At 35.6% G+C, this 16,903-nt stretch overlaps 2 protein-coding genes across 2 annotated transcripts; one reads left to right on the top strand and one right to left on the bottom strand.

Moving 5' to 3' along the window:
* The first annotated feature begins 3,603 nt into the window (after window positions 1–3,603).
* On the top strand, window positions 3,604–12,685 carry LOC576102 (transcription factor IIIA). Its single transcript, XM_030980356.1, has 10 exons — window positions 3,604–3,729; window positions 5,606–5,706; window positions 6,149–6,239; window positions 6,710–6,798; window positions 7,014–7,087; window positions 7,611–7,694; window positions 8,425–8,471; window positions 9,014–9,097; window positions 9,476–9,631; window positions 10,029–12,685. The coding sequence occupies exons 1-10, from the start codon at window positions 3,643–3,645 to the stop codon at window positions 10,845–10,847; spliced, it is 1,632 nt and encodes a 543-aa protein (XP_030836216.1). The 5' UTR covers window positions 3,604–3,642; the 3' UTR covers window positions 10,848–12,685.
* A 631-nt stretch (window positions 12,686–13,316) lies between these two features.
* Window positions 13,317–16,823, bottom strand: LOC757221 (translation initiation factor IF-3, mitochondrial). The gene is made up of 4 exons (XM_001197675.4): window positions 16,773–16,823; window positions 15,654–16,384; window positions 15,009–15,167; window positions 13,317–14,580 (listed from the first exon to the last, which is right to left on the bottom strand). The coding sequence occupies exons 2-4, from the start codon at window positions 16,269–16,271 to the stop codon at window positions 14,404–14,406; spliced, it is 954 nt and encodes a 317-aa protein (XP_001197675.2). The 5' UTR covers window positions 16,272–16,384; window positions 16,773–16,823; the 3' UTR covers window positions 13,317–14,403.
* Window positions 16,824–16,903: the final 80 nt, after the last annotated feature.

The raw sequence follows: 16,903 nt of genomic DNA, 5'->3' as shown, positions 1-16,903 counted from the left end.
TTATGTGTCTGTACATTACACTAGACAAAGTGATATGGAAAAAGAGAGAAAGAGAGGTCTTATAAACAAATATCATGAATTTAAAATGAGAAAGAGAGAAAGGGAGAGAGAGACACGGAGGTCTTAGAAACAAATATGAATTCAAGAAGTGAGAAAGAGAGGGGGTCTTAGAAACAAATATCATGAATTGAGAGCTAGAGAGAGAGAGGTCTTAGAAACAAATATCAAGAAATGAGAAAGAGAGGGGGGGGGGGTCTTAGAAACAAATATGAAGAGAGAGAGAGAGAGGCCTTAGAAACAAATATGAAGAGGGGGTTAATGAGAGAGAAAGAAAGAGGGGTCTGAGAAATACATACGAGAGAGTGGGTCGAGAGAGAGAGGTCTTAGAAAACAAATATGAATAGAGATGGGGGGCCGGGGGGGGGGGGGGGCGGGGGAGAAATGGGTCTTAGAAAACAAAATATGAAGAGAGATGAGGGGGGGGGGGAGGTCTTAGAAAACAAATATGAAGGGAGAGGGGTCAAGAGAATTAGAGAAATTAGGTCTTAGAAACAAATGACATGAATTTAAAAAATGAAAGACGTGATCCCACAATAATAGAAAATGGTACGAGTGCAATATTTAAATCACAGTTTATGTATTACATTACCATTACACATATTATGTCGAGTGTAGTCTGTGTATGTGTCGATATGTGTACACGTGTGTTAGGGGGGGGGGGGTCCGAATCAGCAAATGGTTTGAAAGTAGGCTACACGTCAAAAATTGAAACCCTGAAGAAGGCGGAATTAAACCACAAAAACCATAATATTATTTGGTTTCTCTCTTTCCTTACTTTGATTAATTCCTTCTCTAATTTCTCTCTTTCTTTCAAGTTAGTTTTTGTTTTCTCTCTCTGCTTATGACATTCTTTGTTTCCTCTCTGTTCTTTAATTATTTATTGTTTTTCTCTATTTCCTTCTGTTGTTATTCGTTGTTTTTCTCTCACTCGTACGTCTCGATACAAAAGTACATTCAAGAGAGAAATATAGTATACAAAAAATGGAGGAAAAGAGCAAAAGATGAGAAGCTCTATAAAAGATACAGAGTATTAAGAAATATGGTCCAAAGAGAGGTGAAAAAGGCTAAACTCGATTACTTACAAAACAAGATAGAAGAAAATAAACAAGATTCGAAAAAACTTTGGCAGAATCTAAAAAGCTTAGGATTGAAAAATAAGAAGCGAAAAGAACAAGAATCTGTCATTAAAATTGATGGGGAATTATGTCATGATAAGATGGCCATCGCTGATGAATTCAATTCTCATTTCACAAATGTGGCTGCCAAATTAGTAGACAAACTCCCCCCTTCCAAAGACTTTTTCAGCGCAGACAATGATTGTATTCGTGACTTTTACGAAAGAAAAGGTGTACGTGAAAACAGCTTCGAGTTATTACCAATCAGTGAACAATTTGTTTTCAAAGAGTTACGTAAGTTGAATGTATCAAAAAGTACTGGGTTAGACTTGATTCCAGCTAAATTTCTAAAAGATGGTGCGAAGGTTTTATTTAAGCCTCTAAGTTACTTAATGAACCTATCTATCTTGACGAGTACTTTTCCAGAAGATATGAAAATAGCAAAAGTGACTCCACTTTATAAAAAGAAAGATAAAACTGATGTTAGCAACTATAGACCTATTAGTGTTTTAAGCGTAGCATCAAAGATTCTAGAAAAATCGGTCTGTGTTCAAATTGAAAGATACTTCAAAGAAAATGATATCATTTATGAATTTCAATCTGGTTTTCGACATGATTATTCGACTGAAACATGTCTAATTCATTTGACTGATTATTTGAGGAGAGAAACTTCCCAAGGACGCTTTGTTGGTATGGTGCTCCTTGATCTGCAAAAAGCTTTTGATACAGTTAATCATTGCGTCTTATTGAAGAAGTTACAACTAATGGGTTTTGATAAGGCAAGTTTAGATTGGTTCAGATCCTACTTATCTAATCGGCACCAAGTAGTGGCCATTCATGATATTCGTTCCAAACTAATGCCTATAACATGCGGTGTTCCTCAGGGAAGTATTTTAGGCCCAATTCTATTTTCAAGTTATATAAATGATATGTGTATTTGTATAAAAGACTTCAAACTATTATTGTACGCAGATGACAGCGTACTACTCTATTCAAATCCTGATCCTAAATATATTGAGGAAAAGCTCAGTGAACAGCTGTCTACGTGTGTCGATTGGATGACTGATAATAAGCTTTCTTTACACTTGGGAAAAACAGAAAGCATTTTATTTTGTTCTAAAAGTAGTTCTAAAAAGTCATTTGAATTCAAAGTGACACACAATAATCAAGCAATCAAGAGAAAAGAGTCTGTGAAGTATTTAGGCATTGAGTTGGCTAGCGCAATTTCATTTTCATCTTTAGTAGAATCAGTTGTAAAAAAAGCAAATTCTCGTCTGAAATTTTTGTACAGATATCAAAGTTGTATGGATTTAAAAGCAAGACGTATCACTCTGTTTTGCTCTTATTCAATGTTTATTTGACTATGCTAACCCTGCATGGTACAGTAACATAAACAAGTCAGATCAAAAGAAGTTGAAGATTATACAGAACAAAATGGTGAGATTTATCAACTGTTCTGGTCCAAGAACTCATGTTGGCTATAGCGAACTTTCTAAAGCTGGTTTTCTTGAAGTCGACCAAAGATCAAAACAACTCGCATTGCATCACGTGCATAAAATATATCATACTAGGGCGAATCATTATATTCGATCCAACTTCGATCTTGTTACTGACGTACATGATTATAATACAAGAAATAGACGATTCAACTTTAACTTACCAGAAAGAGTAGGTAGTATTGGAAATTCGTTTTATTACAATGCCATAAAACATTGGAATTCCCTTCCCAATGGTGTAAAAGAAATAGGAAACTATGATCATTTTAAGAGGAAATTAAAGGAATACCTAATACTTGACAGTCAGAGAAGAGAAGTGAATGACATGTTATATGATTGAAATTGTTATTCTTCTGTCGGTTCATACTTTTATATTGTTTATGTTGTATATACTTATGTTTTCGTACGTTATAGAAATTCTACAAATTCATCATTATTTTCCTCTTCTTCCTTCTCCTCTTTTTCTTCTTCTCCTTCTTCTTTTTCTTCTTGTACTTAATATCATTTCTATCATCAGTTTAATGTTGTTATTATTATCTTTAATAAGTAGTTCTTTTAATTTTCTTATCTGTCTGTAAATATTACTATTTTAATTTATTAATTGTAAGGGACCCCACTGGAAATAAGCTCTCGAGCTTTCGTGGGTTATCCTGTTCAAGCTGACTTATTTTTGATCTGTTATTATTGTATATTGTTGTATATTGGAAGCTTGTCGAATAATATCAATCAATCATGTACCGCGTACCGCGACACTGGACATAAATTATAGGACGTACGTTGAAGAGCTACGTGCGCGCGCAATATCTTGTCATGGATAGACTTTTCCCAGTCGGTTCCTTGAAATTTATTGGGAAAAGGTCCAGGCCAGGGTGTAAAACGCAAAGTCATTTTCATCCTCTTTTCTTTTCCAATTTTGTTTTCGAAGACACCAATAAGCCCAAACAGAAGAAGATTTGGCAAGTGTCGAAAATATGTATATTTGCACTTTTGAGGACTGTTCTGCCAATTATAACAAGAAGTGGAAATTGATTGAACATGAAGCCAAACACACTGGCACTGTAAGTTGAATATTCGATCGTGTGAATTGCAAGAGGAAAGTTTAATATGAAGACTTCAATTAGTCACTTGTGTCAAAAGTCAGAAATCCAGTCCCATACGTTTAAATTCACGTAGGGCCTATTGTTTCTTTACCTTTACCTTTACCCGAGATTCTGGAAGAATGCTGTGTTCTCAGCAGTCGGGCTTCCAGTTCAATTACATTTTCTTCCTTCTCGTAGTTGGGTGTCTTCTTGGTAAGTGTCTGGCTCAGTTCTGCGTCGGGTATTCTACTCATATGGGGAGCAGAAACGCTTGTCCTTCCATACTCGATCTAGTCTGGCTTTAAAGGCATTCACCGTGGTAGCAGTGACTACCTCTTCAGGAAGTGTGTTCCAGTCATTGATGACACGTTGGCTGAAAAGAAAAATATGTGTTTCAGAGTGATATACCAAATAATAGAGTAAAGTACCCGGTAATCGGTCAGCTCCGGTTTTCGGCCAATTGGTTGGATACATGGTAAAATCACTTTAAAATACATCGCATAATAGCATAACACATATCCCACACATACCATACCATGCCAGTGTCACTGAAGAACCACATTTGCAATGAAAAATATATCCTAAAATATCACATTTTAGCGATGTAATCGGCGGTCCCGCTACCCAAATCTGAAAAATCGAGTTTCTTACGCGTGTATGTAAGAAATATGGGTACCATAAAATGAGCTTTATTTCAAGTATTTTTCAGATATAGAGCCCGATTTTGTGCTGGTCGCAAGCTCAAAAGTATCTCATCGCATGTATTAAATCAATGCAGCCGCACACCGCGACGCACACACGATATGTCTGTCTAATTCAGATTCCAACTTCCGATCACCACTGTGCCTGTATTCGGCCAGGCGAGCACCCGGGAGCTCCGGCGTGGGATACCTGCTCCGCCCGCTTGTGCTATACATCAGCGCAGAAACGCACGGCGCGCGCGAGCGCTTCCTATTGACTTTGTACATGCGGCCGTAAACTGAAACGCTCGGCCGATAACCGGCTCCAAAACAGTGAAAATTGAAATGAATATTGTCATGGCAATTCGTGATTTTTTTTTGGGATTCTTTTTTTGTTTAAATAATAATAATATTTGCTTCATGATTTGAACAAGAAATGATAATAAATAGGAAGTAAAGAGTCCAATAAATAGGATTTTGTCTTAAGTGGCCGAAAACCGGGTACTTTACTCTAATATAATATATAAAACATGGGAACTAGGGTTAGGGTTAGACAATGAAAGATAGAAAGAAAGTGTAATAATTGATAAGACAATAAAATTACAAGAAATTTTGTTTTCGTTTTATTTACATAGGCCTATAGAACATACATAGCTGCATTACTATCCTGGCTGTGTATTAAAAGTTGTGCTATTGATTCTCAACATTTCAAACACTACATTTTTCCTAATTACAAATTATATGGATATTCTTCTTCTTCTTGGTTTCCTCCAGGTTTGGAGAACTGCGGAGTGTATCCTTCGCAGATTGAATAAATAGATAGTAGAGACAATACAAATCTGGGTATATAATATCAAAGATCACAAGACCTGAAGATGACAGCTTATGCAGGAGCTGCTTTGTTCACAACAGAATGTTTAATATGCATATCTAAGATGAATGTTAGGGATGCAGCATGATAATCCAGGACCTGGGCAGTTATGGGTGGGTCATTGTTAACTCCAAGGAGGATGAGATTTGTGATATGTATACGAGTTGACAAACCTTTCAGTATGACATGAGGGATATATCTAAGCTTTCAATGGACAAGTTTTGGATAGGCTAGGAGTCTAATCAAAGCAGTAGGAGTGTGATATATGTGTCTCGTATGTTTTTCTATTTTTTTTCTCCAATAGAATCCATTCGTATGTACACATGAGGGATGCACCAAGGCTTTCACCAGACAGCCCCATCTACAAAGACATCTGAGCTCTCATAGCAGTCAAAATGATTTATTGTAAGTATCACATATGATTTGTTTCTTGAGTTTTTAGTAAACAACACAATAGAAACTCCTGTGACCTAGAAAATTACCTTAAAGCCTGTCTGCACTAGTTTGGCCAGGAGGAATTATACACCCCTGCGTGGTCACTTGCAGGTGGTTATCTCATCAAATCAGCTCTCAATTAACATAAGAAAAAGGGGACCATGGGGGATCAATGGGTACCGCTTAGACATTGTTGGATGTATAGAGGGTGTCAGTAGCTACAAGTAGTGCAGTCCCGCTTTAATATATGTATATATTCATGTTTTGTGTTTCGCTGGAATCAAGAACAATAGAAAGGGCTCCACTGATATAACCTTTTTATAATGAGAGTTGTTTTAACTTCTAAGGTTCTGAATGCATAAATGCTTAACTTAAGACTTTTTACGAAAACAAAACCTTTCTACTTTTACAGATGTGAGGAGGTGGGATGTGGAGCTGCTTTCAGCAACAAAGATAATCTCAAGAAACATATTAAAAGAGTACACCAAGGCAGACAATACAAGGTAAGATTAAGTTCCAACTGATTTCAATTGCTTCCAAGGCTGGATTTGAATCGAATCGGTATATTATGACATCTATATAGACTTCATAAGATGAGAGATATAGACATAGTATTATTCAGAAAGATGTGTTAAATTACTCTATCATTTTGTTATTCAATATTTGCCTCTCTTGACCCAGGTGCAGTAAATGGGCACCTGATAAGTGATTCTTTAAAAGCTTGCAGTGCTTTAGGGTATCTGGCAAAACCAAGGTTTACTAATGGCTGTAGAGGTTGTATGACACTTAACCGAGAGACCCACTGCAACCCTACACCTAACCCTATATCTCTGACATCTGAAAAAAATCCCAGCGAGATTATTGTCAGAGCTTATTTTGGAGCACCTTAGTAGCAGGCACCTTGAGCACTACCTGGAAGGGTTATTATCATTCTTATTATTATCATTATTATTGCTTGTTTCTTTCTGTACAGTGTGACTATGAAGGGTGTGGCAAGACATTCCACAAGCATCAACACCTCACCGTTCATCAGTACATCCATACCAATATCAAACCATTCAAGTAAGTTGTGAGGTTGTGAGAATTTTTTTCATCTTCCATTGTATTGAGCTTTGATTTACTCCAGCTCAATTTCCTCTTACATCCTTTGTGGACACTCTTTATGAATCATTGTTGAATATTTGTTTGTTTGCTTGTTTTACTTGATTCAACATGTTAACTGCTATCTGTTCATCTGTTCAATTTCTCTTTGTTTCTCATTTGCATTCCCATTTTAGATGTGAAGAAAAGGACTGTGAAGCAAGCTTTCTGATACCAAGCAAACTCAAACGTCATATGAAGGTTCATAAAGGTGAGAGTGATTTTTTTTTGTATTCAATAATACTGCTCATTACATAATGTTCAGAATATCTCCTTGTGTAATCCATTCAAACAAGAGAAATCTACATATATGGACAATAAAAAACATTGAATTTAATAAATAGTATTTTGAGTTGTAGGCATATTTGTTTAATATTTATATCTCAAGAATGCTGATGCATCTATAAGGACATACTATGGTATTGTTCATTCTGTTCATTTAAAAATCCACTCAGAATGGGTTCACCATCTTTACTGTTTATACAGTTTTGTTACTTTCAGGGTTAGTATCATTACTCAATTGCTTTGACTTGTCAATAAATGCATAGTAGAGTAATATTGAGATAAGCAATATTAACCACTATATTGAAAAAGATGTAATTTTATTGAAGTTGTCAATCGTGATTCTGTCCTTTCCTTAAAGAAAATATGCATTTTTAGAATGGACAATAAAAAAAGAAGAAGATAAAAGCAAATTTTAATGAATTCTTTTATATATCTATTCAAACATTCAGGGTACACCTGCACAAGAGAAGGTTGCAATGAGTGGTTCGGTAAATGGAGTGAATTGACGGCTCATTTAACAACACATACAATAGGTGAGTAACAGTAGTTATTGTTTTAACTATATAACCACATTTTGTGCATTTGGCCAAATGAAACAGTTGAAATATACAAGAGTACTTAAACCAACCAATACATGTACCTGTTACATGGTAATATATTTTCAATGGCCGGTACGCCAATTGCATACATTACTCGTTGCCATGTCATACATGCATCTTGCTACTTTAGCATTATCACTTGTTAATCTTGGAAGTAAAGACAAGCATAAAATGGTTTATGTCACACTTCACTTTAAATGGCTCTATATATAATCTCTAGAGGTAAATTTTTCTATATGCCCCAAGTTCCTCCTTATGTTTGAACCTTGGACACAATCATATTCATAGAAACATGAGGATGTTTTTTGGTTCTCAAGCCAAGAGGGGTAAAAGAAATAATCAACAACAATTAAAAATATATATTTATATATACACTGTATATATAAAACTTTCAGTATGCTTATCCTCTGGCAGAAAAATGAGATTGATTAGCTGTCACTTTGACTTTTTATTTATGCTTCATATTTCAATCAACCTGTAATATGCTATTTTGTTTGTTTAAGAAAGATACCCCAAAATGTCTTGTTGTATATATATTACTTTCCAAAAGTAACTAGTAACAGGTTACACAGTCCTTGTTATTTCATATTTCTATCCATAATTCCATAGTGGGGGAAATAAGCAATTATTCTATGTATATTTTGTTTTGTAATTGTCATTGCAGAATTTAGTTGCAGTGAATGCAGCATGGTATTCAACAAGAAACATAAGGTAGATATTTCACTTGCTAATGATATGTTTCTCTTGAAGATTTATCCATCAACATTCCTGTCAGAGTGAAAGAATGTCTAAAAATGCAACTCACAAAGTAGCCATGTTTTGTTGATGCCCGTTTTTTCTTCAAATTATGTGTATGATATCAAAATCTCTATTACATGGGACATGTTATGTTCTGAAATTGAAGCAATACTGAGGAGCATTCACTTTCATAAAAATACAACTAATGACAGCATTTATGTACACAGTTGCTATGTTTCATATCTCCAAATTAATATTGCTGCTACATCTTGCATTTCTATATGACGTACATTCAAAGAAGCCTTGAATATCTGGGATAGGTCCAACTTTGAAACTATAAAATTGTAAGGCATTATTTCTGTGTTTATAAAGTGATAACAATGTGAAAGTGTCAATGTTCAATTGTTCAATTTAATTCTTCATTCAACCAGTATAAAACAATTTACAATGAAAATATACAATACAATGTCATTATATCTTTCTTATTGTCATTCGTTCTCCTGTGTGAAATGCAGTTACGTAATCACATGATGGTACATGCGACTGAGAGGGAGGTGTTTGTCTGTCCTATGGAAGACTGTGATAGACGGTTCATCAAGGTGAGCATCCTTTCAGTTTTATATGTGATTAAGTCTGAAACCAGGAAGAAGAAGGAGAAAAAGGAGAGGAACGAAAAGAGAAAGAGAGAGAGAGAGAGAGAGAAGGAGAGGAGGAGGAGGAGTGACTTCATTATGAATAATACTTAATAAATAAGTAAATGAGAACTTAATGTGAATGCTATATATTGCTAAAGCAAAATACATTAAGACTTGAAATATGATGACATTACTTTGGCATTGCCAAGTTGAGGCAGGCCAGTGAAAGGAGATCGAAGGAAGCCGAGAGGAAAACTAAGAATTTACTGACATTGAAGATTCAAAATTTAGGAAATAGAGATATATGATTACGCTTGACATTTCTTACTTTCCCACACACAGCGTGAAAGCTTGCGGCTTCACATCAGTAAGTTCCACAAGGGCGCCAGACCATTTTCCTGTGCTCATCCTGGCTGTATGAAGACATTCAGCTACAAGAAATCTTTAGTTCAACATCAAGTGGTCCATAAACCTGGGTATCAAAAACCACCAGCCAAGGTACAGATCATCCAACTAACTCTATCTTCTTGATAATAGATGAAAAAAGAAAATTAATTCATTGACCTTTAAAGCTAAGCATATTTTATCTGACTTTTAGTGTCTTTTGAAAATTTGTGAGTAGACATCCTTCTGGTTAGTCTTTGGATCATGCTGACTTGTGCTCATAGACATCATTTGTGTTCTTTCTTCTTGATGAGGGACTGTGGCGAAGTGATGCTAGTGATGAAATTAGTACCCCAAAAACCTGCTGACTTTTACTTATATTTGAGATAGATTTGGTAGAAAAGAATAACATTATTTGCATTGTCTTGAGCTTCTTTTGTTCATTATTCATCACATTTTTTTCTTGGCTAATTTCAGCATTTTCTGACACTTTGTAACATCTATCCCACAGCCAAGAAAGAGACGGAGTCTTGCTTCAAGAATAGCTGGCCATGTTGACCTTGAAGGGCCTGACCTTCTATCCAGTCCTTTCCATACATTGACCTTTGACCCTGGAAAGGATGACTCGCCAAAGATCCCTAAAATGGACACTCAACTTCAATTAGACATCCCTGGTACATCTGACTCTCCCAAAAGCCGCAAGATGGACACTGAACTTCAAGAAGAGACTCCTAGTACGTCCAGTCCAGTTCCATCATGTATGCCTTTAGCAACTTCATCCAGATGTGATTGTTCTAAAATGGACAGTCAACTTCAAGTAGACATCACTGATACATCTGACTCTCCCAAAAGCCGCAAGATGGACACTGAACTTCAAGAAGAGATTCCTAGTACGTCCAGTCCAGTTCCATCACGTATGCCTTCAGCAACTTCATCCAGAGGTGATTGTTCTAAAATGGACAGTCAACTTCAAGTAGAAATCACTGGTACATCTGACTCTCCTAAGAGCCCCAGTATGGACACTGAACTTCAAGAAGAGATTCCAAGTACGTCCAGTTCAGTTCCATCATGTATGCCTTTAGCAAATTCATCCAAAGGTGATTGTTCTAAAGCTGTCACACACAAGCCAAAATCATCTCAAGATGATGAAACAGACCTTGATAAATATGCTGCAAATATTCTACTAGCAATGCAGGGGTTAGAATACATCTCACCTGACTTTGATGGAAGTATGGATAAGAGGTTCTCAGAGATTGCTGATCATGGAGAGACATCACTGGAGAAGGATTGTTGTTTCACAAATAACGAGAGGATAGCGGGAAAAAATTAGAATCTCCCAGTCTTTGATGATAACTGTCCCGATGTTGTAAAGAACGTACATGTTGCCATGGAGGTAGAATCTAGTAAACAATCTGGAGTAACATCAGAGAATATTGATGTAAAGGAATAACTTGTGTGATGGGAATTGGTCCCATTTTTATACCTTAGGAATCTGCTTGTGTTGGTGATATGGATGTATGCATACTATTATTGGAATATTTATATCTTAGGGGAAGCAAATCATAGGAAATGATTCATGTCAAAATGCGAAAAACCATGTAAACTAAGTGTGATATGTTATCTGTATTCTATTACTGCTTTGGTATTCTAGTTGAGATTGAGGCTTTTTACCAATGCCCTGCGAGTATGTAGACAAGGTATCTTGTACATGTTGTATTTACCTGCTAAGAAGACATTATTTAATGCTTTGAACAATGAAACTCCTTATGGTAGCTGTGCTTTAAAAGCAGGATAAGGGCCAGTCCCATATCACTGATAACAGTAATTATATTTTTGATCAATGAAATCCTGTTCAGTGATTGGTCAACATGGCATCATGTGACCAAACATAACATTGCTTTATGTAACCGTGACGTCATCCATGGTATAGTGCACTATATCATAGCACTATACCATGGATGACATCTTATATACGATTGATCAAGATCAATGTGCTATTGGTCGCAACAGAAATACCACTATTCCTGCCACCTCGATCTATAATTTCAACTAGAGCCTCTTAGTGCATGGTATATTTGTTTACTATGATTACATAAAGGTATTGGATATTGGTTTTCTCTCACTAATTATTGCTAATTGTTGCAAATGAGCTTTCAGTGTCGATTTTCTAAGACTCAATTCCTTATCTGTCTATACGTAAGGAGACTGATTTTATAATTGTAATTGTTGTTACCTGTGATATGGACTGGCCCCTAATCATAGAAAGCTATAAGCATCACTGTGTGCTAGACATAAGCTCTTCATAAGAAGTCAATATTATGAGGTGTCTCAGGTTTACATGAAAGAATATAGTTCAATGTGCATAAACCTATCTTGAATTCTTAAAGGGGAAAAGTTATTAAAATTCTATCAAAATTGACTATAAAGTAGTTACATTCTTCAAGATAACATTGTATTCAAATAGGGGAAAAATTGTGAAGTCAGATAATCAATATTTTTTAAATGTTTTTTAATGCTATTAAATAAATTCTGCTATAGATTTTAACAAATGACTATTGGAGTACAAGTACTTTTGGCAATTTACAATTTCCTATCTAGGAAAGTACCTCTACCTATGTAAATTTAGTCTTATTATTTCATTATCAATTGTCAGTATCAGTATACTTATTGCACATAATTGCAGGGAACAAACGTTGCTTATTGATGAGCAATTTTGTTTTTGGATTTGACATCTAGACTTGTTTTTTTGCCTTGTTAGCAAATGCAATTTTATAAAAAAAATAGTCATTATTCTTTTACTATTTATTATCAGAGGGCACATCCCATTTTTTTTAAGTTAATGTAAACAACAACAAAATTCTCCAGATTTAGGAAGTCATTTTAAATAGTATCAATTCATCATTCTAACATAATTTTATGTTACATTGTTACTTTCATATATTTTTATGATATATAAGTCATTACATATATATTTCATCATGTTCTTGGGCATTATTTATATGTGCCAGCCATCATAATCCTCATTGGTGTTCTAATAAAACTACATAAATATCATGAAACCTTTCCTGCTGTGCTTATTTACATCTAACATGCTATTGTTATACATTGAGAATTGTATTGTATACAAATTATTTATGAAGTGCATTTATGTTTACTTTTACTGTCTTCTACCAATGAGGCTGTCAATAGTTCCGTTTAACAGAAGCCAACTATAGAGGCATTGAAAATATGTTCAACACCCTAGGTAGCTTAGCACTGCCCCCCCCCCCCCCCCCCACTCTGTGAAGGGAGGGATACCATGCGTGTCAGTTCCCAAACTCTCTGGCTCGTAACAAAAGAAAAAGGTCTACCCGTATTGACTTTACACACCGGACTTTTGCTGAAAAGGGGGGGAGGGGTGCTGAAAAAGGCTTGTATAACAAAAGAAGGGAGGGGGCCAGGGCTTAGCAAAACGTAGTGACACAAAAAGGCATGTCCAGAACGCAACAAGTCTAATAGTTAGGGATATCACCGTCTTAAAAGTTCTTAGTTGATATATATATGAATGAAAGTTTAGCTGATATTAATTAAGCCTGATCAAGATAGTACATATATTTACCAGCTCCATTCCTAACCATGTGGCTCTACCTCTATGTGATATAAGGAATTTTGACAACTATATGTTTGCATTGTTTGTACCACCTCATTTTGCTATTAAAGCCACAAAAAAAACAATTACAATCCTTCATTTCAAAAGCTCAGATAAATTTTCTATGCACAGCAATTTCAGAACACATACCACAGATTCACATTTCACAAATGCCTTTGTTATACTTTTGCCATTTATTAAATTGTACATTTAAATGCACAGACTTTATTTCTCCAAGTCAATCTCATACAAATGCCTCCTTTACAAATATTGAATAGTAGGTGAGGTTTTTTAAATCTAGAACTTAGTTATGAAGAACAGACTCCCATTATAACCAGTTCTCACTGAATCACAAGTTCCCTGAATAAAGAGGTATACCAGTACATCATCTATCTCACCTGACTACAGACAGATCACAGCTTAGAATCTGAACAGTATACATTGTACATTTGTCTGAATTACAAACGCCAAAGTAATGATGAATTCGCAGAATAAATAGAGTACTACATATGAAGAAATTGTTCTAGAGCTTGTTGATACAGTCGATGAATACATTGATCACTTTGATACAGTGTACTCTGTTTTCAGTAATCATATTTCAATAATATGCTTTAGCTGATACAAAACAAGACATACCGGTAACAAAAGTAGAGTAGAATATGAAATCTTTTCATGAAAACGGCATTGGAGACTATAATGTCCAAAATGATTTACCATCTCACTTATCTTATCTATTCTTAACTTGTCAGAAGACCTGCATTTACTTGCACATATTCTCTATAAATCTTGGAGAGAAAAAAATAATATCATAGTGATCATGCAGAAAATATTGCCTGTTGGGAGCCAGAGGGACATAGCACATAAAAGAATCTATTGCATGTTATTGCTTTGGAAGCAGTCAATAAATTCCTTCATACAAATTACATTTTCTCAAATTGTACTATGTAATTGCTTTACTTGGATAAATTTTGTATCATAAGCATGCTGCTGGACGAATCTGTCCATGACATCTGCATTTACTTTGGCTCATTCAAAGAAAATGTCAGAGAGAGAGAGAGAGAGAGAGGGAGGGAGAGAGAGACATTTATCCAGTTGTTTTATGCTTTTGCATTCATAACTCTTCTTGATCACTGCCTCCATACAAGCCATTTAAATTTACAAAACAAAATAAAATTCAGAAATATAAGCATATATGTGTAAAGTAAATCATAATCATAATGCTGCAAGCAACACATTAAGTAAAGAATGCTTTAACTATCTAAGGTTTATGAGGCACTTTTTCGGCTAGGCTCTTCTTATAAAGGGCTGTCTCTTTAGCAGACATGGTGCGTATCGTGACCCTGAGGTTGTTCAGGTTCTTGCCTACCATCTGAGGGGGTCCGTTCAGAGTAAGTCTATCTTCCAGTCCATGCATAAGCTGATTCACGACTGCCATCTGTGAATGGAAACAAAATATTATAAAGTAAGGTACCACAGAGAGCCCAAGCTAAAAGGAAACAGGAGGAAAGTGCAAAAGAAACGATGCAAGACAGAATCAAGTACTAAGGAGCAAAAATGCTTAATTCTCTGTAAGTTGCATGTCAAATAAACAGCCAAATGTTAAGCTAGATGCTTGAATAAAGCTGAAACCATGTATAATACCTATATCTGGCTATGTGCAAACTCATCAAAAATGTGAAATAAATGGGAAAGGGAAGTTAGATATGATGTCTCTATAACAGTTCCCCAGTTACCTCTGTCAAAAGAAGCCAAAATTAAATGGCAAATTTTTACTGAGAAATCGAAAGTTCACATCATACTCCACTTCCAGTAAGTGCTTTATAAAATGGTAAATAAACTAAATATTCATCTGTAGAATTGTACCTGCTTTTCCTGGAGTACCGTTTCAGTGCCTTTCCCTCCAGTGACTGTAACCCTCGCATGGATATTGGCATTCTTATCAGAAAACCAGTTTTGAAGCTGACGTTGTCTCACGTCGATGTCATGCTGACCAATGTTCCATGATGCTTTGATTTCTTTTAACTGTGGAGTGTAAACACAGAGGGAGAACAGAATCTGTCACTTGAGCTGACTCATACATTTTTTTGAAAATATGGCTTTCTTCATATCTTCTCCAAGTTCATTCTGAAGTACTAAACCATTACTGTACTTTACTACACTCAATCTTAAGGTTGTGAACATGTTTATGAATAACAAATGCATTTTTTTTTTTTTTGGGGGGGGGGGGGGGAGGCTTTAAAAATGTGACTTCTGTAATTTAAAAGATACCAATATGGGTTTATGAAATTAGAATAGAAATTAAAATTATTCAGACAGTTGTACATGTACATTTCTAGGAATAGGTTTTATAAAGTTCTGACCTCTCTTTGACAATATACAGTGCACATTTCAGTCTGTTAACTGATACAAGTTCAACCTTAGGCTTATCACATTCTTAATTACATCACACAAACATAAATTTAACCAATTGACCACAATAAGCAATTGCACCTCCCTGTGAATTCTAACCTGTGTAGGAGATGTTTTCTTTTTGGCCTTCTCATTGCGCTTGACCTGTTCCTCATGAAGCTCCTGTCCCGTCATTAACTTATAAATTGGCCAAGGCTTGGCATGAGGCTTCAATAGAACCAACTTCAATTTCTTCTGCTGGCTCAAAGCAATGGCTTGATTTCTGTTGACCGATCCAAGTGACGTTCCATTCTCATCAATCAATTCAAGAATCTTGTCCGCCACAAACCTTCCAACGTTGATCATGGAATTCTTCGGATCTGATGCTGCGCGTTTCTGCTTCTTGGAGAGTCTGTTCTCAGCTTCTAGTTCCTTTTGGATGTGAGCTACTTCCAACTCTGATGATTTTGTTTCTTTCTGGTTCAGAGACTTGTGTTTGGTATTCAGGAATCTTGTATTTATTGTTATCAATTTCAAATAAGATGTACAATGGAGGCATTCGATGGAAGATTTCGATCTTAGATTCAATGGTAAATTTGAATGGTGCTTCCACCTGTGGATGTTAGTTAAACTTGTTCCTGACACCTTGGCTGTTAGGGATTTGTAAGGCCACATTTGAGAAAGGTTTAGCATTAACTTGGGCGTCTTCCGTAACCCTCTAAATGCTGGCAATGCCATATTAAGTTAATTTCTGTTCTTTTTTCCTCTGAAATGCAAATTTGGATATCCGTCAATGGAAGAAATATACCACAGGAAATGGCGTCTAGCCCATACTCGCTCTATCCCTTGACCTAGTGCTGTGGTGAGAATAAAAATCAAAGAAAATCTCTAAAATATCACTAAATGCAAAATACAAAATACAAATATTTAACAGTAGTATAATATTTCAAGAGAAAAGGGTTTTCTTAGGTACTAAGATCTAGTTAGATTACTATCTGCTACTGTTAAAACTTTAAGTTTAATCGAAATAAAAGTGTAGCCTCTACCACAAACGAGCAGATACATACGTGGGACTACACAAAATTACATTCTGAATTTGTAGCAATTATTCTCTGAATTTTCATTATATAATCTCCCACAATCTCAATAAAATATCTATGCATTCAAACGCGCCCCTTCACACATACAGTACGATATAAATATTTAATAAAATGTCACATTTAATCACAATAACTCTACCTGATTGTTTTCAGGGCGATTAGCAGCAGCGGCTAGTCTACTCACTCCAGCAAAGCATAGAGAGTCAGCGCTAATGCGTATTGACCTTTAGCACTGCACTAAGTGTTAATAGGCAGCATTTGCTCACATGA

This window comes from Strongylocentrotus purpuratus, unplaced genomic scaffold, assembly GCF_000002235.5.
Source record: "Strongylocentrotus purpuratus isolate Spur 01 unplaced genomic scaffold, Spur_5.0 spur5_scaffold_11, whole genome shotgun sequence".
In the NCBI taxonomy this organism is placed as follows: Eukaryota; Metazoa; Echinodermata; class Echinoidea; order Camarodonta; family Strongylocentrotidae; genus Strongylocentrotus; species Strongylocentrotus purpuratus.
Note: the sequence above shows the minus strand (reverse complement) of the source record. Positions and strands in the feature narration are given on the sequence as shown.